Source organism: Erithacus rubecula (assembly GCF_903797595.1).
Source record: "Erithacus rubecula genome assembly, chromosome: 8".
NCBI lineage: Eukaryota > Metazoa > Chordata > Aves > Passeriformes > Muscicapidae > Erithacus > Erithacus rubecula.
Genome location: NC_136659.1, coordinates 18377259 through 18399440, shown reverse-complemented (window position 1 = coordinate 18399440; position 22182 = coordinate 18377259). Strand labels below are relative to the sequence as shown.

At 41.2% G+C, this 22182-nt stretch overlaps 4 protein-coding genes across 11 annotated transcripts in view; 2 read left to right on the top strand and 2 right to left on the bottom strand.

The window, feature by feature from the left end:
- Positions 1 to 3786: 3786 nt before the first annotated feature.
- Positions 3787 to 11656, bottom strand: LOC306804351 (cilia- and flagella- associated protein 210-like). Of its 8 annotated transcripts, none has more exons than XR_013774859.1 (8): positions 11319 to 11656; positions 10767 to 10923; positions 9611 to 9750; positions 9125 to 9317; positions 8410 to 8574; positions 7647 to 7753; positions 6751 to 6947; positions 3787 to 4187 (listed from the first exon to the last, which is right to left on the bottom strand). XR_013774859.1 is itself a non-coding variant. In XM_079310773.1 (7 exons), exons 1-6 carry the CDS (start codon positions 11414 to 11416, stop codon positions 7652 to 7654), a joined length of 855 nt encoding a protein of 284 aa, XP_079166899.1. In that variant the 5' UTR covers positions 11417 to 11644; the 3' UTR covers positions 3787 to 6947; positions 7647 to 7651. The 8 variants fall into 8 exon arrangements, 5 of the variants coding, with proteins under 5 accessions (XP_079166899.1, XP_079166900.1, XP_079166901.1 ...); XR_013774861.1 differs by having other exon boundaries at positions 6751 to 6915; positions 11319 to 11644; XR_013774860.1 differs by having other exon boundaries at positions 4300 to 7753; positions 11319 to 11644.
- A 1683-nt stretch (positions 11657 to 13339) lies between these two features.
- Positions 13340 to 19807, bottom strand: CFAP210 (cilia and flagella associated protein 210). The gene is made up of 9 exons (XM_079310768.1): positions 19617 to 19807; positions 18342 to 18550; positions 17921 to 18094; positions 17630 to 17826; positions 16570 to 16726; positions 15559 to 15698; positions 14540 to 14732; positions 14061 to 14225; positions 13340 to 13573 (listed from the first exon to the last, which is right to left on the bottom strand). Exons 1-9 carry the CDS (start codon positions 19660 to 19662, stop codon positions 13370 to 13372), a joined length of 1485 nt encoding a protein of 494 aa, XP_079166894.1. The 5' UTR covers positions 19663 to 19807; the 3' UTR covers positions 13340 to 13369.
- On the top strand, positions 19328 to 21679 carry PHOSPHO2 (phosphatase, orphan 2). The gene is made up of 2 exons (XM_079310777.1): positions 19328 to 19446; positions 20369 to 21679. The coding sequence occupies exon 2, from the start codon at positions 20371 to 20373 to the stop codon at positions 21094 to 21096; it is 726 nt and encodes a 241-aa protein (XP_079166903.1). The 5' UTR covers positions 19328 to 19446; positions 20369 to 20370; the 3' UTR covers positions 21097 to 21679.
- Positions 19354 to 22182, top strand: part of SSB (small RNA binding exonuclease protection factor La) — a gene marked incomplete at its 5' end in the record, with an annotated part of 21688 nt that continues 18859 nt past the window's right edge. The window contains one exon of the mRNA XM_079310769.1: positions 19354 to 19446. Within this exon, the coding sequence (XP_079166895.1) occupies positions 19354 to 19446 (93 nt within the window). The remainder of the gene's footprint in view (positions 19447 to 22182) is intronic.

Below are 22182 nucleotides of genomic sequence, written 5' to 3'. Positions count from 1 at the left end.
AGGGGGAAAATATAGGCAGTCAGCAATACAGTAATCCATAGAATATTTTTTAAATTGTGTTTAATTTAAAATCTCAAAATGGAGATTATATTCAATTGTAGTTTGCAGCTGTAACTACTTTAAAACATGCACTTGCATACCCTTTTGTATGGACTTTGTTACAGTTCAGAAAATTATTTGCACAAGTTAAATAGACTTTAATTCTTTTATAGTACATTAAAACTTCAACTGAGTTGGTGGCATAAAGCCCATTTTCTTGTTTTTAATGTACTTTGTTTTTGTTTAAAATCTGGCTACACTAAATTGTAGGTGGTGGGACACAGTTGCCTGTATTGTATTTGATGGCAAATTGGTTTAGTGGGGAACACTTTGTTTAAACAGAAGCACACTTGCAGTCTTGTACAAGGAAGAGCTGGCCAAAATTGTGCTTTTCTTTATCAAACTGGAAATTCAGAATGTTGATTCAGAACTTGCTGGGACTAAAGCTCAGTCCCAGGGACAGCAAGATGTTTCTAAGCCCTAGTCAATTCTTGCTGCTTTGTGAGGAGGCACTGACTTGCTCTTGCAGTCCTGGAAGTGTTTATTCCCTCAATGACAGAGCTTTCCTCTTCCCAGCCTCACAGTAGCCACCGTGTGCTGCAGTCACAGTATAGCTCAGTGCCATCTTTGACATCTGTGTCAGGTCATTCATTGGCTTTTGGCTCAGAGGACTGACTTGGGAGACTAAGTATTCCAGAGGCAACAATGCTCATGATCTTTCATTGTGAATGCAGGAAAAACGTCATGGAGTACAGCTTTTTCTGCTGGTACCCCAGGACTGATCTTATTCCTTGGAATTAATGAATCCCAAGACACAGTCTAAAACAAGAGCAGGGGGATTACTGGACTAATTTAGTAGCTGTATGTTTAAATGTCCATACAGGCTTGAAATAACTTCCAGAGATTAGACATCCACTCTCTGTTGTATCAACAACAAATGCTGAGATTTTACTAAAGCCATTCAACATATAGATGCTGAATTTATAATTGACAGTGGCTTTCCAAACTTTACTAGAAAGAGACTGTTATTTTATATTGGATTCTCTGGGTACTGCCATCAACTCAGAAGCAGAAATTCGTGCTGAGAATGGGTAGATAGAATGTGCAATTATGTAGACACTATTACCTGTAAAAAATGTGTTGCTGTCTGCTAATTCTTTAACACAGCCATAGTGTTTCAGTTGTTCTGTTTGTTTCAGTTCATTGTTTTTAAGAAAGATAAAAGCCGCTGGTTATATTTTGATGCTTTGTTACATTTGGTTGTTACAATTTTAGCCTGAAACTTCGCACTTTGTACTTGAAATCCCAGACTACAGGCTTTTCTTGCAGTGTTCTTTGTCAGATGTGTTGAAGAATTTGCAGTGATCCCCAATAATGTCTAATTTGTAATAGTGTCAGCCCAGCAAATGGATTTTAGGTTAATGTAAACAAAAGAAGCAGACCTTTAGCTGCTTGTTCTGGAACTGTTGATTTATTGAAGCAAATAAAGTATTTTTGGAAACACCTCTAGGGGCATGATAGACTCATTGCTTTTCTGATAAGCAGAAAATGTATATTCCTGTTTTTAGGCCTATCCTTATGATAGAAAACCTAATGATATATATGCTGTACTTTTATAAAAGCAGCAGCCATGAAAGTGTTCTTTTTGGGGGGTTGGTAATTTTGTTTTGGTGTTTTGAAGTTGTTGTTCTTGGAGTTTTTTTGCCGGGGGAGGGGGGTGGTCAGCCACACTTCTAGAGTCAAATTAATGGAAATGTAAACAACTATTATGTACCTTCCCTTTACTAAAAATAGTAATTTTCCTAATGCAGTATTTGACTAAATTATTAAAGAAAATGCACTTCAAAAAGTCTGTGAACTGCATTCTGCAAAAATTGAGTTTGGTACAGTTCTGCAGTTACCTAGCATGAGACTTTAGCTTTCCATGATGCTTATGTACTTTGAGTTTAACTCTTGCTTCTCACCCTTGAACAGTTCATACCATTAGAAACACTTTTTCAACAAAATTTGTTGTGTAATGGCCAAATGTAATGTTCAATTGTTTGGATTTTTTGGTTTTTTTAAGTATCATATGAAAATAAGTTTTCTAGTTCTAGTATTAAATTTCACAAAAGGAATAGCAGTTATAAAATATTAAACAAGTGATGAGTTTAGATAGTAAAACTACATATTTTGTGAAAGAATTAGTAAATTAGTAAATCTTTCCTTAATCATAAAGTCATTGTTCAAATAAAACTAATAGGGCAGTTAACATGCCTAAGATCAGAGGAGAAATCCTGAACTGCTCAATATGCATATGATTGGATTAAAATTTTTATTTGTATTCATGGAAATTCTAAGACATTAAAAGGACTAAATAAACTGAATTAATGCAGCAATCTGATTTTGAATTTAAATTTTGCAATATGTAAAGCACTTGAGCACTTGTTATTTTTGGCAGGAAGTTAGACATTATAAAAGATAGCCTGTATGTGGCATTAGCCATAGCTGCTATTGAGAGACTGGATGAAAGGATTGGAAAGAATTTAGGCATATTAAATTATGAACAGTGGTGAGAGGAAGTAGCTGATAACTGGTTTTCTTCAGCTATAAGAATTGCTAATTATACCAGCAGTGTTGTGCATGTAGTGTTTAGCAGAGTATTTTGCAATTAATCTTTGGTTTTGTACATTTTGCAGTTTGTAACAGGGAAGATTATTCAATTGTAAGCTGGGATAATGAGTTCTTGATTTAAGTGTACAACTTATGTACTCAAGTACTTCTCAGAAATAAATGGGTTTTTTTCCATATTTATTGTGTATTTCACATCTGCCACATGTGCTTCTTGCAATATTAGCATCTTCTGTATTTAGAGAAATAATAATTTCTAAGTCATATTGTGCAACCTGTGCTTGTAAATGCACAGAATATTCCAAGCTGGAAGGGTCCTACAAGAATCAGCAGGTCACCCTTACATGAGTGGGCCATACAGGGATCACCATTATTAGCACCATGCTCTGACCAAGTGAGCTCATCTCAGGGTAAATGTGCTTGGCCAACCTCCAGCCTTCTAAAGTTCTGATACTTTGAGTACAGATTTACAAGGTAGAGTTACATGATGTCAGGATATGACCTCCTCAGTTAAACCAAGATCAATAAATTTTTACTGAAGATGTGAAGTTAGATTTTTATTCCATGTTACATTACATGATAGTTTAAAATGGCAGGTACAATTAAGAATTTTTACAACAGAATGGCAAATGACATTTACTATTACTCTATGGTAACATATAAAAATGCAGCCATGTAATGAAGTTGACCTAGTGTCTTAACTGCAAACTCTGCTTGTTGCCAGCTGTGGTCTTCTACTTGAAAAAATGCAAGTCTTTGTGTGTGTGTATGAATGTGAAGCAGAATCATTTTCACTATTACAGAACTATCTGTTCAATATGAATGTAAATGGAGTGGTAACACAGCTTACAGTCTAGAATTTGAGTGAAAGAACAATTTTCAATCAAAAAGTCACCTACAGCAGTATCACAGCCTGGTTGGTTGGCAGCAGAGTGCTTAGGAAATGAGAGAAGTGTTTTTCCCATTTCCTGGGGTCAGCCAGGTTAGCTGGGGTGCTAGATACACAGTCTTGCTGCAGACATATCCTGTAAGGGATTAAAAGACTCGGCCAATGCCACAACTTCTCAAGATACTATTTCTACCTTCCACTGCATCCTCCAAAGTAAAAGTAAGTGGAAAACTGTCACAAATAAAAGGTACAGTCAACATGGATTTTATTATTGTAGACAGATGTACTCAATTTTGTTTGCTCAGTAAGATTTTTTTATTTTCAAGTCAAAACATAAGGTTTGAATTAAGCCTGGAGGCCCAGCAATACTCAAGGAGTACAGTACATATGAATTGATAGTTTACCTTTGGTTGTTACCTCTTGACTTTCTGAAAAGAATTTACTGCTTTGTTCCATAATAATATTAGACTACAGTACAGTTGCAAGCTAGGCACTTGTTTCTTGAGCTTGAGTTATAGGCAGGTTCTAGCAAATAGCATGTCTTGTAACTTGGTCCACAGTTAGCTTCTGCTGTTGGGCACTGATTGGTTTTGCAGGCACACCGAAGGAAGGAGAAAGTGGCTAGCTTCTTGCTCCTTTGTAGATGCTTCTGTAGTGGTCAGATTTATAAAGAAAAAAGAAACAATTTAAGTGTATAATTAGTAGCTTCTATTAATTGTATATGCACTGATTGTAGCTGAAACTAATGCAGAAATACTTACAAGCTTTACCAAAGATAGTTCCAAACTTTGCCCTTGTCCACTGTTCCAGTTGTTGGATTTTTCTTGGTTTGCTCAGTAACACACACTCCTTTTCAGTACATGCTGCTTTTTCTTTCTAACCTTTGCTTATTTTCTTCTTACACAGAAAAGGAATGAGACCAGATTCTACTCACTGGGGAAGGGGAGGTGCAATTATTATGTTAACAGATCAGCGGTGTTGAATTTTCCTGGGCCTGCAGTGCCGATGTTCAAGCCCTTCAGTAACCAACAGAATTGTCAATATCTCTGGGTAATGTATTGGAGCTGAGGCAATCCACAGAAAAACAAAGGGCCATGCTGGTTTATGCAAGACAGTGTCAACAAGCTACAAACAGCTCTGCTTTAAGAATGCTTACTAGAGAGAGATTGGTTTACCAGATCAGAGGACAGATTTGAATAATTCATTATTCACTTAAATACATAGTAATATCAAAGCCATGATATACCAAGACAAAAAGAATATTAGGTTGAAGTGATGGCAGTGCAGTAGTGTGAAAGCAATGACTTCACACATTACAAGCTTAACAAAGCCTATACCACAACTCATTCTAAACAGAAAAGAAATTAAGATAATTCCAAAGGAGACATCTTATACAGTCTTCTGAATATCTCACCTTCACCTCCCTCTAAAGTCTTAGTCTTCACTGATTATGGGGATTTTTGCATGCTATTTAGAGGTAATGAATTTTCTGTTTTTCAGAAATACATTGCCAGAACAGGAAGGCAGATCAGTATCAGAAAAAAGGATGCACTGCCAGAACAAGGAGGAAGATTACAGACTAGTTACAGCACTCTTCCATTCAAGAGACAACAGGAAGGCCTAAGTTAATAACAGATATTTGAAAGAATTTAGCTGTTGAAACGGAGTAAATTATTTGACCTAACATGAAAATGAAGCTTTGAAAATTTTTTTTTCTTTCTTTTTCAGAAGTATAGAGCAAGTCTGTATTGGGATGTGAAAATGTACATCCTTAATAGTCCCATGGTGCCAGCTCTTCTGTTCTTGGACAATTTTGTTTCCAGGTATGTATCCTCTTCAAACTTCCTCAGAGCTAATTGGTAGCAAAGACTGTCATGCAAAAAGAACTTGCACAGATCTAGTAACTCCAACCTGGAACACTACCTAACAGTAAAGAGCTACACAGTTAATTCAAATTCCCTTAGGATATAAGGCATTTTAGAGAGCTGTTCTCTTCCATTCCCTAGGTAGGAGTTGAACTAGATCCATGAAAATAATACTGTCTTACATGTGTATGCCACACAGGTATGAGTTGAAATACTGTTGGGAGAGTACCATGTTAGACACTGGAGGCCCACAGGTTCAAACTAAAGTTGCTATTCTACTTACAGAGGTGTATCAGAGGTGTGGAAAAAATGCAGTTTGATTTAAGGTCTCTGTTTCAGTCCCTCTGAGGGTTGCCTTGCATTTCTAAGGTCTTGGTCTTCAAATCAGGCTAATAGCTACTAGGACTCTTATCTACTGCAATATCCTGAAGCAGAAAAATATCTGAGTGGATGCTTTTTAGAGCAAAACCAATACTTAAAGTTTACTAGTCAAATTATTTCTCAAAGCATTTTCTGATTTGCTAGCTATTAAAACTTTATATAATAATTTAGATTGGAAGAGACCTTTAAGATCAAGTCCAGCTGTTTACCTAGTACTGATGTCCAACACTAGCTAATCCATGTCCCTAAGCACCATTTACATATCTAAATACCTTTAGGAATGGTGACTCCAGCTAATAACTAATACAAGAATGGCCCTAGGCATTAAATGAGAGATACCTCTCACTAAGTAGGTTCTTCCAGTTCCACAGTTGCCCTTCTTATCAGCCACAGTTCATCTCTCTCTGTTTTGTTACCATCTTTAAATGGCAGCTGGAAAGGACTGTGGTGAGCTGCTACACCAGCCTCCTGCTTTACACCAGACACCTTTTACCAGCAACATTCCACCATTCTGGGCATTCAGATCTAGGTGTCATCATACTATGCTTTATACAGGTTTTACAGAAAATCACTAACTAGAGTTAGCTATTTAAAATAAGCATACAAAGCATGGGCATCTCAGAGTCAATAGAATAAATTGAGATAGTGATTGCTGCTGCATTTTTTTCATGCTGAATTTGGGTAACTAAATCCGTATTTAGTCACTATGCTTTAAAATTACATGGGATTCCCACTTTACTCTAGATATACTGAAATGAAAAGTTTTCTGGTACTGGAGTTTGATGGGTTTTCTGTAGATGTTCAGAGTAAAGGAGGATAAGCCTGATGGAAGCAGGCTGTAGACTTCAAATGCAGACATACATAATCTGCAGAACATGACATTCCTGGAAGCTGAGTAGGAAATGAGGCTGCCATCCACCTTGTTCTTGCTGTTGTGGAAGTAGACTAAAAACCCATTTAACTCACCAATTGCATAGCAGTGAGCATGTGCAAATTTGCACTTAGGGATGCATTTGGAGCATTATCAAGCTCTGCAGGTTTCAGCACCACTCCTGCTGTAGTCAATACTTCTTAAGGCTTCAGCTTCTGCCATCAAAAGGCTTTTACAAAAGTTTCCATTCTTTCTACTTGCTGAAAAAAAGCTTCATGTAATAAAATGAGCACTGGCTCAGAGAGAAAGGAAACAAATTTTTCATTAGTGAACTAAGGAAAAAAGTATAGAAGGACAATTCCACAAGTTAATTGCCATTTATCTTTTTGTAATATAAAATTTCCAAAATTAATTACTCCAAAGTAATTGGAAAGAACTCTGTGTGAATTCTGGTTGATAGTGCAGCAATGTTTTTCTTTTACTTTAGGTCAGAAGTGAGGTTTTGAAACAAGTCTTCATTGTTCCTACTTACTGTGCTTTGGTTCACTTTACAGAATAAGGGCCTTGCTAACTGACATGGTAGAGAGTTAGCTCCACCCAATCATGTTCTTCTATCCAAAAGGAATGCAGCAGCCCAGACCACAGTAGGACTGACCAAGACAATAATAGTCTGTGCTGGCCCTGAGGAGAGTTCTTGGCCCTGCTCTCAGGCAGAGCTTTGAGAGCCAAAGCAGGCTCTAAAAGGCATTGGAAAAACACCAAGTGTTATCTCAGTCCTGAGCAAGCTGGGGGCTCATGTACATGAGGCAGGAAGGCATTGTATCAACCATCTTCACCCACCCACCCCCCAATTTTTACTGTTTTTAATACTGCAGATTATCCATTCCACCATTCTTGCAGTTGTCCTTATTAGGAAGCCCACATCTTGTTCCTTCCTTGAATGTTTTGGAGAGAAGGTACTTCCAGTAATAGCACTGATTTACTTACTCACTGTCTTTATCTCCGAAATGCTCGATCCTGATGAAAAGCACCCTCTCTCTGAGCATCATAGTCCAACTCTGCTTGCTTTTCCTGCTCTTTTCTTGCCTGCTTTTCAGCCTGATGAAGAAAAGGGAATAACAAAGCTTTGTATTTGTTCTTAATATCACCATCCTGTAAAGCTGAGAGGGCTAAAAGCTTAGAGAGGTGTGCAGCATTCTCAGTAGATACTTGGCACTTATCATCCCTCCCCACTTCTCTGCCATATCCCCCCAGAAAGGGTTATATTAAATAGCTGAATGAACATCAGCATTAGCTGCTGCTCTTTGGTGACCTGGCCAGAAGATACAAAAGGACAGCAGTGCATGGTTGAAAAAATGTCATGGCACAGGACAAGATGTGATCTGTCATTGTTGATCTGTTATTACCAGTTCTCACAGTAATCCTCCCTGACTCACATGGGCCAAGTCTGCCTGGAAGAGACTTCTATTTTACAGCTCTAAGAGGAGGCCCATACACCTCTGAAACACATGTATCGTGCATTGTCAAATTCTCAGCAGTAACCTTCTCAGTCCACAAACAAGCCTCTTGTGGATATAGTCGCCTCTCCAATATCAGCAGCTGCAGTGCTTACAGGTAAAAACCAAACTGAAATATGCACATCCACAGCCACCTTTGTTTCTCTCCCTCTATCTCTTCTGACCAAGAGGTCTAATACTATGTGTTGAGTATACTTCTTTCTGAAGGGGCTGACAGTATACAGTTCTTCTATTTACCATTTGCTGGAGCAGAATTTTCTGTACTTCCATGTTTGCATCACGCTGTCTTTGTTTCTTGGCTTTTTCCATTTCCAGGTAGATGCCATTTTCTGTCATCCATTGATTACGATCCCTCTCATCGTCGTCTTTCTCCTGTCTCTCCTTTTCCCCTTTCAATTTCATCTGTAGTTTACAAAACAGAAAGTTACCCAAAGAGCTGGCCTGCTAAGCTGGAAGTTGTATCTCCCTGCAGAAGCAGCCCTGTATCAGCGCTCTGATAAGCATGGTCACTGTGGCTGGCCAGGGTCCAAGCCTGGGTTTTCAGCAGCCCTGGCAGATGTGTGCCCAACACAGAAGGGGGAAAAGGAGAGGGGACTCCAGGAAAGGTGGCAGCAGACTTGCTGAAGCCTGCTGATGTATGGCACCAGTCACCAACTGTGGTCTGGGCCAGGCTCATCAGATGAAGTAAGCAGTGTAGAGTTTGCACAAATTACAAACAATTACAGAGCCTTCTCAGTCTAATGTTTTTGAAGAGAAGATCACCACATATGCTGCTTGCAACCTTTCTTAAGGATTTAGTTGTAAAATTCTAGATGACAAATGAGAAGCAACTAGTGAGAACCTGCATGTGTGTCTCACTCCAGATGACTGTCCTAGAAACGATGGCATTTCCAAACACTATTCCTATGTACAAGTGTATGACAGAGGAGCAAGGACAGCTCCCATTTCTTACCACACTGACTCTGTGTTCTTCAATAGATTCAATAGCAGCCTTCTTTTTAATTTCTTTCTCTTTACTTTGCATTTGGTACTCAACTTCTACCTCTGCAGCTCCTCTAGCAAGTCGATCATCTTCAATCTTAAATGTCTCATTCATCTGTGCAGTTAATTGTTCAAAAGCTTTGTCCTTATGCTTCTGTATCATCCTGCAGGAGAACATGAACTACTGTAACATCTCAGGACATCCACTCAGATTACCAGAGGCAATTGGTAACTGTTCCTTCTAATAACACCACCAATCCTACTGCCACCCCAACAGCAACAATTACTACTGGAACTGGTGGGCATTTTTTCTGCACTTTCTACTTCAAGTTTTAATTACAGAAAACTTGCTTGCATCGAAGTTCTGATTTTGCTGAAATAACACCTGGAATAGTGTTTGTCACGAAATGAAATTGCAGGTTTGAATCTTAATACTGAAAATTATCCCTGGACCCACCTGTCAGTCTCTGCATATTTTTCTCTTGCCAGATCAGCCATCATTTCTTTTCCTTTAATATAAGCCTTAATGCGATCATCATCTTTGTCTTCTTTTTCTTTCTCTTCAGCTTTAAATATTTTTTGTTCAGCTGCATATTCCTGTTTAAATGGAAAACTACTTTAATTTTCATGTAGAATGAGATTTTGGAAACAGAAACTAAAAACAAATTTAGCAAATACTTCAGGCCTACTCTGTAATAAGGAGTTCTTTACATCAGTGGAGAAGCTACAGAAGATAGAAACCCAGAGATAAAAGAAAATATTTGTTATCTGTTTATCAAAAACCAAAACAAAAGTAAAAGCAGTGTGTGGCTGCAGCCCCAGGCTTATAGTATCTTTATTTTCTCTCCTCTACTTTCCCAGTGGCTCCAACTGTACTGTTCACATCCTGTGTATCATTCATATGGTGCAGACTCTGAAGGACTCAAACAATAAGTCTGTAGAACAATCAAAATCTAAAGCATATAAGGCATTTTTGTAATAACTCAGAAATGGTACTTGTGTAGCTTGGCAGTATGTATAGCTTTTGTTGTACATACAAGTTTGGGGGGAAAGGGGAGGAAATTTGTGTATTTGGAGTGAAGAGTATGGAACGAAAAAAAAAATGTAGGGTTTTAGCAGGAATTCTCTCCTTTTACTCTCTCACATGGCAATGAGTCATCACAGTACCTCTACTTCAGTTTCCCTGCTCAAGAAGGCATTGGCACGGAAACAGTAAGTGTGGCAAGTAGCTCATCACCAAGTTTAATAGATATTGTCATACTAAGGCTATTCCCTCTTCCTAACAAAGAAAAATGGACTTAAAACAGAGAAAGTACATGGAACCTAAATCCAGTTCTCCAAGTCAAGGACTTGGAGCCTTGCTGACTCTAGCAGACTTTGTCCATTGAAGACCAGTCAAAGCTCAGGTGCCACATTAAAACTTCCAGGTCTTTCTCAAAAGCACAGGGGAAAGACATGGCCTGCAACTGTCAGGGTAGGCATTTGAGCCCGGGCTACTAAAGCTGTCAGCAAAGACCCTGTTGCCCATAATCCTGCTTATTTGTGAACCAAGTCCAGCCAGCCCAGCCAAGGTGAAATACGCATTTTGAACTGTCTGCTTTTCTGCTACTTACATGATGCTGTCTCTGGAATTCAGCTTTTTTCTCCTGTTCCTTTTCTTTTCCTCTCTGAATTTCCAGTTGGTATAATTGGCTCGATCGCTGTATTCGTTCCCCTTCTCTTCTGGTTTCCAGCTTGGCCAGATCCGCTTGATCCTTGTGCTCCTTTATTCTGAATCAGAAAAGGGAGTGAATAAATAAGCTAGGGACAGAGATTACACACTTCTATGGGTATTTTAACAGTAAAAAACCTGGTACTTCGAAGTAAAATATCAGAGATCAAAACCAGAGTCGGTTTCTATAAGCTAGCTCCAAATTCTTTGGCGAAAGCTCAGTTCCAGTCTGAGGGTGCTGAGTGCTAGGTTGGTCTATACTAGCGAAAGTGAACATAAGCAGTGTAGGGATCAAATGTTAGATTGAATTTAATGAGCCTGTCTCACTGCTATCCCACGCCAAGAGCCGCCCCTTTGCGCGGGCCGTGCAGCCGGGTCCCGCCCGGGCCGGGCTGCCCACGGAAGGTTTTTAACCCAAACCTCGCCCCGCTCCGGGCCCCGCCGCCGGACTCACTGCGCCAGCTGCTCCTGGGCCACGGCCCGGCGGCTCAGGTAGCGGCCGTGCTCCAGCTCTGCCTCCTGGCGTGCGGCGTCCGGCCCATCCAGGTCCATCCTCGGCCTTCTTCGCCGCCCCTCTGGACACGGAACGTCTACCGAAGGAGAAGGAGGGATCCTCAGCGGCGGCCCGGCTTCCCGGGAAATCGGGGCTCCTTCTCTCACTCAAAGGCGGTGGCCGCGGGAGCGTTGCGGCGCCGAGGCGGACAATGGCACCGAGCGGGCGCGGGCGCGGCGCTGCGAGTGCCGGAGCGGCACCGCCCCCGGCCAGCCCCGCCCCGGGGAACCGCGGGCCGGCCGCCACGCCCGGAGCGAGGGAAGGGAGCCGCCCCCGGGAGTTCGGACCCTCCTCCCCAGCCGGTTCCGGAGCATCTCGTTTCGCTGCGGCGCGTCCGTACCCGGTAAGAGGCTGAAATAGCCGCTCCGCCTATGTCCTTCCGCTGCCGCCGGTTCTCCGGGGCCGCGCAGCTCGGCCTGGCTCCGTGCGCCGCCGCGCCTCACAAGAGCCTTCGCCCCGCCAGGCCTGCTGCTGCTACTGCGGCCCAGAGCCCCTGGGAGCTGCATCAGGAGGTCGGGCTTCCTTCTCCTTCCAGGCATTCAACCCTTGCCTTGCCTGTCAGAGACTCCTCAAGGAGGTGACTGCACCCAGGAAGGACAGCAGCCACCTTACACCCAGCGTTTTTACAGCGTAGGGGAGGTAAAGCCAGTTCTGCTCGGCCCTCAGCTTCCTGGAGGTACCTTGCTTCCGGGGTAGCCTCACATCTTCCTCAAAGTCCTGTGCTCTCTCCAAGGCCTGCTGCTTTTGGCAGCTAGGTCGAGGAACTTGAGGACACACCAAAGACCCACTTTCAAAGCTAAAATACTGGCAAGCATCCTTTTTTATTAAGGACTTGTATTATTTTCTAGTCTGGCCAGCAGAGAGTGGCAACTGTGAGGTGCAACAAAGCTAAGCTTTAAGTTTCTTCAGCTTTGTTTCCAGTGGACACCAGGATAGAAGGATACCCTGTTCAAAGGCCAGGGTACTGGTGGAGGAAGTCATTACAGGAATTCCCAGTTTACAAGGCAAGGAAATGATGTTAACATTTCACCAAAGAAACCTAAGCTTAAGGAGGGAGATGTGTCTGTGGTTTGGGTGCTGTTGAGTAAATCTGCTGAGGAATCTGAGATACAATTTTAGGTCACATCTATTTACCACAGACTAAACTGCTATTAGTCTTTTTGAAAGAACAGCCCAACTATGTTGTCTCTTGTTGATGTGCTGATTTTGTAGGCCCCATTTGCAGTTATATTGGGACCTATTTGCCTCTTTGGTGACCTTATAAGAGCTAAGATCAAATCACATTAATATTTTCATATAATAAAACTGATTTATAGCATGACATTTGTTTCTCAGACATAGTTGAACAATGCTACCAAAACTGCACACCCGAACTATTCTAACTTTCACATATATTCTCTTTTTTTGTCCCCTGTAGTTGTTTTAGTTTGGTCTTTGCTATTATGGGGAATAATTAACTGGAAGTAGGCTAGTGAAAGATGTGACTTTTTGCCCTGATAATTAATTTTGTAGACCTGAAAACCTCATGACAGTGAATTTTTAGAACAAATAATATTAAAATTTTAACAAATAGTGGAGTTTTGGCTGGAGTGGGTTACAGTGACAGTCAGTTATATAATATGAATCCCTGTCTCAAGTTTAATAAACTAACATTTATGAAATACCAGCTGGCGATTTTTGAGAATATAAGTAGTTATATGGCAATCTTTTATTTTTTCAAATAGAAGTCCATATTCATGGTTTATTTATTTGATATAAATCATTTACAGTTTAACTCTGTCTGTAAGGTTGAAAAGCATATGTCTTTAACTTGAAAATGGTTTCTGCCTTTCCTTAGTGGATAGTTTAAACAATATTTCATGGTTTTGTTTCTTGAGCAGCATTTCAGCTATAAGGTAACTGGGTCCCAACGTAGAATTACGTTTGGAAACTAGTATTTATTTCTTCTTTTCTCAGGAAAATGGTCCATGTCTAAGTCCCTCTTTGCATACTTTGAGAAGAGGATAAAGATGATGCGTAGTCTTGGACTCTGTTTCAATTACTTCCTGTGCATATTTCTGAAATTCATGCTCTTTAGAAAGTGCAATAGCCTCTGTCTGAGCATCATAGTCCAACTCTGCTTGCTTTTCCTGCTCTTTTCTTGCCTGCTTTTCAGCCTGATGAGGAAAAGGGAATAACAAAGCTTAGTATTTTGTTCTCAACATCACCATCCTGTAAAGATGAAAGAGGGTGAAAGCTTACAGAAGGTCTGCAGCATTCTGAGTTAATACTTGGCACTTATCATCCCTCCCCACTTCTCTGCCATATCCCCCCAGAAAGGGTACATTAAATAGCTGAGTGAACATCAGCATTAGCTGCTGCTCTTTGGTGACCTGGCCAGAAGATACAAGAGGACAGCAGTGCATGGTTGAAAAAATGTCATGGCACAGGACAGGATGTGATCTGCTCTTGCAAACCAGCCTTGATTTGCACCAATGCTCTGAGGAGGCTGGTCCCCAACACCAGCATATGCCAGGCACCCATGATTAAAAAAACAACCCAACAAAAATTTCAAAAAAAACCGCAAACTTCCTCTCAGCAGGAGCTAGTGCTATTGGTTTAGATGTGTGCAGGTATTGACAGAGTACAGCTTCTTCTATTTACCATTTGCTGGAGCAGAATTTTCTGTACTTCTCTGTTTGCCTCAAGTCGTCCATGTTTTTTGATGTTTTCCATTTCCAGGTGGATGCGGTCTTTTTCCATTAACACATCACGTTCTTTTTCAGCCTCTTCTTTCTCCTGTCTCTCCTTTTCCTCATTCAATTTCATCTGTAGTTTACAAAACACACAAAGAGTTACCCAAAGAGCTGGCCTGCTAAGCTGGAAGTTGTATCTCCCTGCAGAAGCAGCCCTGTATCAGCGCTCTGATAAGCACAGTCACTGTGGCTGGCCAGGGTCCAAGCCCAGGTTTTCAGCAGCCCTGGCAGATGTGTGCCCAACACAGAAGGGGGAAAGGGAGAGAGGACTCCAGGAAAGGTGTCAGCAGACTTGCTGAAGCCTGCTGATGTATGGCACCAGTCATCAACTGTGGTCTGGGCCAGGCTCCTCAGCTGGAGTAAGCAGAAGTAAGATCAGTTTCTTACCACAGTGGCTCTGTGTTCAGCAATAGATTCAATGGCTGCCTTTTGTTTTGCTTCTTTCTCTTTCAGTTTTTTTTCTTCTTCTGCTTCTTTTTCTGCAGTTTCCCTACGCAGTCGATCATCTTCTGTCCGTAGTGCCTCAGCCATTTGTTCAGTTAATCGACTCACGATTTTGTCGTGTCGTTCCTGTGCTTGTCTGCAGGAGAACATGAGCTTCCATAACATACCAGGGCAACACTCTGGGTCTACCTGAACCTACCAAACTCAGCAATTCTGCTTCTACTTCTAGAGTTCTCTCCTCTTTACCATAGAGACTGGCCCACCCACCCAACTCAGGATCTCCCTCTGTTCTTCCTGTTTGATTTATTTTTATATTAACTGATTTAGCAAATAAATGTTCCTGGTGTTCTTGTATCACTATTTTCTGTTGCGATAATGAACTGGAGCATTCAGTAAGGATTCCAGTGAGCATCATGCCATGAGGAGAGGAATGTTGGAAGTATTGGCCAGAAGCAGGAAGGGAAGAAAACTCTTAGGTTGACTCCGTGGTATCATCATGTTGCACCCTCAATGTTAAATTGATAAAGCATCTCCCCTTAATAAGACCACGATATAGGTAATTAATTAATTAATGTACCTTGTTAAGAAGTCAAATCATTTTTCTTGAGCTGACTCAGAGAAATATAGTTGTACTCAAAAATATTTTCATCAAGGATCTCAATTGTCCTTAATTGTCGAGGAGGTGGAGGTTTGGCAGGCCATATGGAAAATCACTCTTCCCAATACACTGGTTCAAAGCTTTGTACTTTCATAAGCCTCTGTACTTTGAAGGGTGGAAGGATTGCTCCCTCACACCCTTACTAAGGAACCTTTGAAAAAATTTCCTTTTTCTCCTGAATTCCCTGCTCTCCCTACCAGTAGAATTTAGAATAACTGTTGTGTTATATCATTAGTCTAAATAATCTGAAAACTACAGTATCATTTTAGATCATTTACAATTTATACCCTAGTATTGTACCTACCTACGCATTTCAGCTTCTTTCTTTTTTCTCATCTGGGCAATAATTTGCTTTGCTTTAAAATGAGCTTTGATCCGATCATCTTCTTCCATTTGGTTTTGTTCCTCTATTGCTTTGATTATTTTCTGATCATTTATATACTCCTGTATGGGCAAAATGGTCCTGATGTAACTGATGATGTTTAGAATATTGACCTGGGGTAGCAGCTTACAGGAGTCACTCCCTGTTACCCCTTCTCAAGTTTCTTTCAAAATCAGAAGAGAGAAAAGAGATTCTCAGGAAAGGGGAGAGAAAACAGGAAAGGGATACTTCCACTTACTTCTGCCTCCATCAAGAGGATATAGTTGATGTGAGGGTAGGGAAAAGGAGTTGAGCAACAAACAGCTGCTGCTCTGGTGCATTGCATAAAAAGCTTGCTGTGTGATGCAGAGAGCATTGTCCTGTGTTCCCACTGACACGTGGGTGAGGGGGACGGTGAGTGGCAGGAACTGTCCAACCACCACCCCCACACACAGATCATTCTGCTCCTGGTCCCACCTCATCCAAAGCTATCCCTGTCTAAGAGCTTAATCTGAAACAAAGCTGAGGAGGAGTTTTCTATACTTTATGTAAAAAGCAACTGTCTTTAGCATGCTGGCCAGAACCGCTTCGAGGAACCTCTTGTTTGTACCTTGGTAGGATGTCTTTAAAAATGCAATGAGATGGCAGCAGTTCTCAAGGAGATAGTCCTTGATGTCTACAGCACATGGTTATGTCTTAACCATAGACCAGTCAAAGCATTAAGTGCCAACCGCCCTTCAGACAACAGAAGGGAGTGGCCTCCAAGAGGTCTTTCTCAAAAGTACAGAGGAAAGACATGGCCTGCAACTCTCAGAGTAGGCATTTGATCCCAGGCTACTAAAGCTGTCAGCAAAGATCCTGTTGCCAGTATACCACTTCAACTGTGGGCTGAGTCCAACCATCCCAGCCAAGGTGAAATACACATTTTGAACTGTCTGCTTTCCTGCTACTTACATGATACAGTTTCCGGCATTGCATTTTTTTCTCATGTTCCTTTTCTTTTTTTCTCTGCATTTCTAGTTGGTACAGTTGGACTGATCTCTGCATTTCTTCTCCTTCTCTTTTTTTTTCCTGTTTGGCCAGATCTGCCTGATGCTCTTGCTCTTTTATTCTGAATCAGAAAAAGATGAATAAATGGTCTAGGAACTGCACAAATTAATGAGTTGCATAACCACAGGTACCTTGCAGTTAAGAATGTGATAGTTTGAGTTGAAGGTAGGTGGAATATCAGAGGTGAATAACAGCAGGATTGTTTGCAATTGTAGCCCTGGTCAGAAATTTACTACATGGTATGCTCACAGTTTGTAGTCTCATGGTGATAAATTTTAGCTGGATGACCCATTAGCACCATGGCATTGGTAATGCTCTGGCCTATATCTGCAGCATCCTTGAAGAACAAAATTTCCCTGGTGTGACCCACCATACCTGTGTTTCATCTAGGCATGCAGGCAGCAGTTTAAGCTGGTAGTGTTCTATACTAAATTCTGCAAGGATTTGTGTTGCGCCTGGAATATGTAAGACCAGACTTTGCATCCTTCCTCTGCCTTGGGAAATGTGACTCCTTCTATCAGACCAGGGCCAGTCCTATAAATACCACTGGGGATCCCTCCATGAGATTTACAAAAGACTTGAGAGAAGGAATGTAAGTGATAGTAATGCCTTCTCTTATGCAGTCTGGAAGCTCATTATGGGTAAATGGAAAATCTAATTTAACATTTTCCTTGTCTGGAAGAAAAACTGAGTAAAATACACTTAAATTTCATTAACAACATTTGAACAGTGCTTTGCCTAAAACCTGTTGATACTTCCCAGAAGTGATTTTGCATGCAGACTGTTGGCAACTAAAAATGCATATAGCTTTTCTCTTTTGGGCAAGATCTTCTGTGATCTTTTTTTAGAAGAATGGCATTTTTGAAACAAATTATTAGTAAGTTTCTGTAGAAACCTCACAGAATATATTTTGAGAAGAGCTGAAGTAAATAATGAGGTAGGGTTGCTTTTAATTATTACTTACTGTTCTAGCTGATCTTTGCATAGTGCCTTTTTATTCATATAATGCTGACGTGCTTTTTCTTGCTCACTGAGAATGTATTCTTTAAATCGACGTTGCTCTTCTTCATAATCCCTCTTTTTGTTATCAACTAATCTTGACTTTTGAAATTCAACTTGAGCATCTCTTTCTTTTAGGACCTTAGTAAGTAGAAATGCACCCTGCAAGAGAACATTTAAAGTAATTTTCATGTTCAGAAGTCTTTAAAGACATTCAGTACAATTTCCATGTAAAAAATATAAGTTGTCAACAAACATGGAACTGTCTCATTCTGTCCTCCTGATAACGTAGGTAGGTTTTTGCACGGTCAATAACCTCCTTTCTTTTTGCTGCTTGGAACTTGGCTTCTTCCAAATCAAGTAACTTTCTTTCTTCCTCTTCCTTTTCTTCACGTAATTTTTTGGCTTGAAGTTTCTGTTGTATCAGGCTCTACAGTGCAGACAGAATTAGAAATCACACTTAAATTTTGGATTGGTTTTCTTACTTTTCATTTTACCTTTAAGTAAAAAAAATATAAATGTTTGTTAGATGTTAACTGCATATAAATGGCATTTAGTTGAAATACATATTCAAAAGCAAATGTTAAACAAAGGGAGTACACCTAGAAATGTTACTATATGTGTTTTTGTATATACAAAAGCAACTACTCTTGTTTAGGAACATATCTTGTACTTACCAGAGTGGCATTGGGTGGGTCTTTTCCAGCAGCTTTGGAGTCCAAGTGCACTTCTTCCTGTTTTTTTTTCTCATCGATGTGTGCTGCTTCTCTAATGCTGGCCTGAATCCTTTCCCATTCTGCTTTTGGCAATACAATGACCTGACGAAGATCTGTTTCATCTGGGAGAAAATATTCATCTAGAACATTCTTTTCTTTCAAATTATGTGCTGTGCAGAGGGAAGAAAAAATACAAAGGTTACTTGATAGCAGAAAATCCAATAAGCAAATGTGTATCAGGATTTGAATGCTTGCATGGCAACAATAGTAAGTTATCCTTATTATTAGTTAGTCCCCCAGACCCCAGAGCTAAGACAGGGTATCTGTATCTGTAGTCTGCCTACGACCAGTGCATGTACTTGGACAGGCACTGACTGACTGGGCTGTTTGCATGTGCCTTTGCCTGTTTGTGTGGGTTTGGCTGTGTTTCCCAGGCAATACATGGGCATGATTCTTAGAATAACAAGGAGCAGAGACCATTCCCAAATGAAAAGGAGAATATTAGTAAAACCATTCCGCTGACTAGATGAGGCAGCAATTTGGGCACAGACTTTACCTTACTACCATGACCTGCATACTCATTCTATTTACTGAAATAGTTCTGTTGTAGGACAGTTCTTGATCTGTTGGCAAGACCAGGATTTCTTTATTGCATTAGGCTTACATACACGTGTGCAGGCACAAATGCAGCTTTTCTAGTTGACATCTAGCTTTCCTGAAATGCTCTTTCAAGTGTCACTACCATTTTTAAGTGAATGACCCTGTACAGAGTGGCGTTCTGTAGAAATTGTGTGATTTGCAGCAGATTGACAGGCCGTGTCTGAAAGGTAAGGAGGCTTTCTCTTAGAGTGACACCGCTGTCAAAGTCTTTTTGACAGATTCCATTGCTGACCAGTCTCCCGACAGGGATCACACCTGGTCCTCTCCCTCTGTCCTAGGCAAAGACAGCCTCGCCAGAAGAAAAGGCGCACTGATGCAGCTGTGCCCTGCAGGCAGCAATCTGCCAAGCCCCTCGTTCTACCCCAGCTGCTGCCCTTGGAGGTCACTGGACCTGCGCTGCGTTCAGGTCAGTTCTCTCACTCGGTTCCTAGGGAAACAGCCCCTCTGCCGTCTGCAGCTTGGGGAGCTTTGGGGAGAGTGCCGCTGGGCACCCCTGCAGCCTCCCGGAGCCGTGCGGCCGCGGCCTCGGCACTGCCCTCCCGCCGGCTCCCGCAGCCCGGGGGCAGCCGCACTCACGGGCACGGCCGCTCCGCCGCCGCCGCCCCGCCGCTGCCGCCGCCATCTTCCCGGGCCGCGGGGCCGTTGCCGGGCGACCCGGCGGCGCGCGGTCACGTGACGGAGCGCGCGGGGCGAGCCCCGGGCTGCCCCTTCCCCTCACGGGCCCGGCCGCGGGCGCTGCTCCCGCGGGTGCGGCCCCGCCGTTCAGGCTGCTGCGTCTCCAGCTTTGGTGCGGGGCCCGGAGCAGGGCTGAGCTGCCGGCTGGGGTCACAGGTTCACCTTCACAAATGGCTGCATTTCATGTCGTTGGCTGCTTTGATTTAGTGCGGCCTCGTTGAAGGCACAGGTTCCGTCTGTTCGGTGGACGTTTCCTTTTGGAATACCTATTGAGGCGTTTTGCCAGGAGAATCTCAGTTTGGTTGCATTGGCAAATGCTGATGGAGAAATTAACATCTGCTCAAACTGATGGTGTGTGAGTACAGAGATTGGTGCTGTGTTAGCAAGTATTAGTAACTGCAGCATGAGTTTAGATAGTCACGGTAACTGTTTTGAACAGAAGTTGGGCACTGAACTTTGGCATTTACAGATTGTATTTTTAGCTACGGCACAACTTCCTGTCGCGGTAGTGGCCATAAATAACTCATTTTGTTCAGATATTTTCTTCCAGAATTTTTTCTCTTCTGAGCACAAGGTCAGCGTAGGAATATAGTACTTGTGTTTATATAAATAATTTTCTTTTTTGTTTGTTTTTGGAAACTATTTTCTCACAGCTATGAAATTTCTGTTGGTTTTTGATTTTGACCATACAATCATAGATGAAAATAGTGACACCTGGATTGTGAAATGTGCTCCTGAAAGAAAACTTCCGAATGGATTAAGAAACTCTTACCAACCAGGACATTGGACAGAATATATGGGCAGAGTTTTTGTCTACTTGGGAGACAATGGTGTCAAAGAAGATGAGATGAAAAGAACTATGACAACAATTCCTTTCACTGCGGGAATGATAGATCTTCTGGGATTTATTGGCGAGAACAAGCAGTTGTTTGATTGTATAATTGTTTCAGATTCTAATACAGTATTTATTGACTGGATTTTGAAAGCTGCTGACTTCCATAAAGTGTTTGATGAAGTGTTTACAAACCCTGCAGCATTCAACAGTACTGGCTATCTCACTGTACAGCACTTCCATGCTCACCATTGTGCAAAGTGCCCTGAAAACCTTTGCAAAAGGAAAGTTTTAAAAGAATTTCTAGATAAACAGTTGGAGCGAGGAGTGAGTTATACACAAATTGTATATATAGGTGATGGTGGGAATGACCTATGTCCAGTAATGTTTTTGAAGAAGAATGATGTTGCTATGCCCAGGCAGGGGTATACCTTGGAGAAAAAGATTTCTCAGCTGGCCCAGAGTCTCAGTCCTGTACAGTGTTCTGTTCTGGTTTGGTCATCTGCGATCGACATTATGTCATACCTGAAACTGCTTATAAAGGAATGATTCAAATGATAAAAGGAAACTGGTCCAGTTGCATTTTAACTTATTGGGAGAGAAAAACTGCATGTATATAAAAGTTCAAAATTGTAAAATTGGCTATTACCTGAAATTATGGGTTTTTTAACCATGACATAAAACTGTTTATGTTCAATCCTGGTAATAATAGGAAAGTGCAGTAAAAAAAGGCCTTCTAACAGTACAGATTCCGACTAAGTGGAGAAGGGATGTTGGGACAGGACTTATCATTAGTTTTTGTCTACTCCCTCCCCTCCAACCCTTTCCCAAGTATATAACTGACATTTTGCAATCCCATACACTTAGGGGAAGGAGTAGGATTACTCTTCAAAATAATTAAATTTTTTACTTAGAAAATATTAGGTGCCAGGAGCATGATTCTGGAGCTGTTGGCTTTTATACTTCTTTGATCTGATGGCAAATTATTTGTTGTAATCTTGTTTAATCCAAAGATGCATTTATATTTTCAATCTATTAAATATTTTACCAAACAAAATTGCTTTTTAATAGTTTGTATTATTTTGTATTGTAAAGGCAATAAAAGTTGCTGTCACTGACAAATGCAACACAACTAATTTGTGTCATGTATTCTGCTGGCCTGTGAGTCATCAGGCCTGGGGAGTGTAGATGTAAGTGTAGGTTTCAGCCTTTGGCTGGTCAGATCCTTTCTCTTCTGGAAAATTGTAAGGATGTTGCACTTTTTAAAGGAAAGTCTCTCTCCCATTCTGGTTACTGCCCTGACAGCGTGCTGCTGCCACTCTGTACAGAGCTGACCTTCCATGCTGACAGCTCTGAGTCAGCCCCTTTTTCCTCCTTGGTTTCTGCTGCAATGCACAGGCCCACAGAATGGTACATACACATACATGTATACACTGATTACACCTATTCATCCTCATCTATATCTGTAGTACAATCTCTTACAGTCTGGGAGGAAGCATCTCTGTCCATTTTAACTTTTAAACACATTGTTCTAAGTAGTTCCAAAGAATTGTGAACACGCAGTCTTTACCTCTGACAGTGAGATGAGCCCCAAGTGTATATAAAGGTATTAAAAGTAAGTCTCATTAAAGTTAA

Bases quoted from the DNA above. Each gene is read 5' to 3' on its own strand.
- PHOSPHO2 (XM_079310777.1), top strand. From the start codon at position 20,371: ATGAAATTTCTGTTGGTTTTTGATTTTGACCATACAATCATAGATGAA.
- LOC306804351 (XM_079310772.1), bottom strand. From the start codon at position 11,416: ATGGACCTGGATGGGCCGGACGCCGCACGCCAGGAGGCAGAGCTGGAG. The intron at 10,924-11,318 runs GTGAGTCCGGCG...TTTCTGATTCAG, and splicing joins GCCCAGGAGCAGCTGGCGCA to AATAAAGGAGCACAAGGATC. The intron at 8,575-9,124 runs GTAAGAAATGGG...TGTAAACTACAG, and splicing joins AAGAACACAGAGTCAGTGTG to ATGAAATTGAAAGGGGAAAA.
- CFAP210 (XM_079310768.1), bottom strand. From the start codon at position 19,662: ATGGCGGCGGCAGCGGCGGGGCGGCGGCGGCGGAGCGGCCGTGCCC. The intron at 18,551-19,616 runs GTGAGTGCGGCT...CCCTCTGCACAG, and splicing joins GCGGCGGAGCGGCCGTGCCC to CACATAATTTGAAAGAAAAG. The intron at 14,226-14,539 runs GTAAGAAACTGA...TGTAAACTACAG, and splicing joins CTGAACACAGAGCCACTGTG to ATGAAATTGAATGAGGAAAA.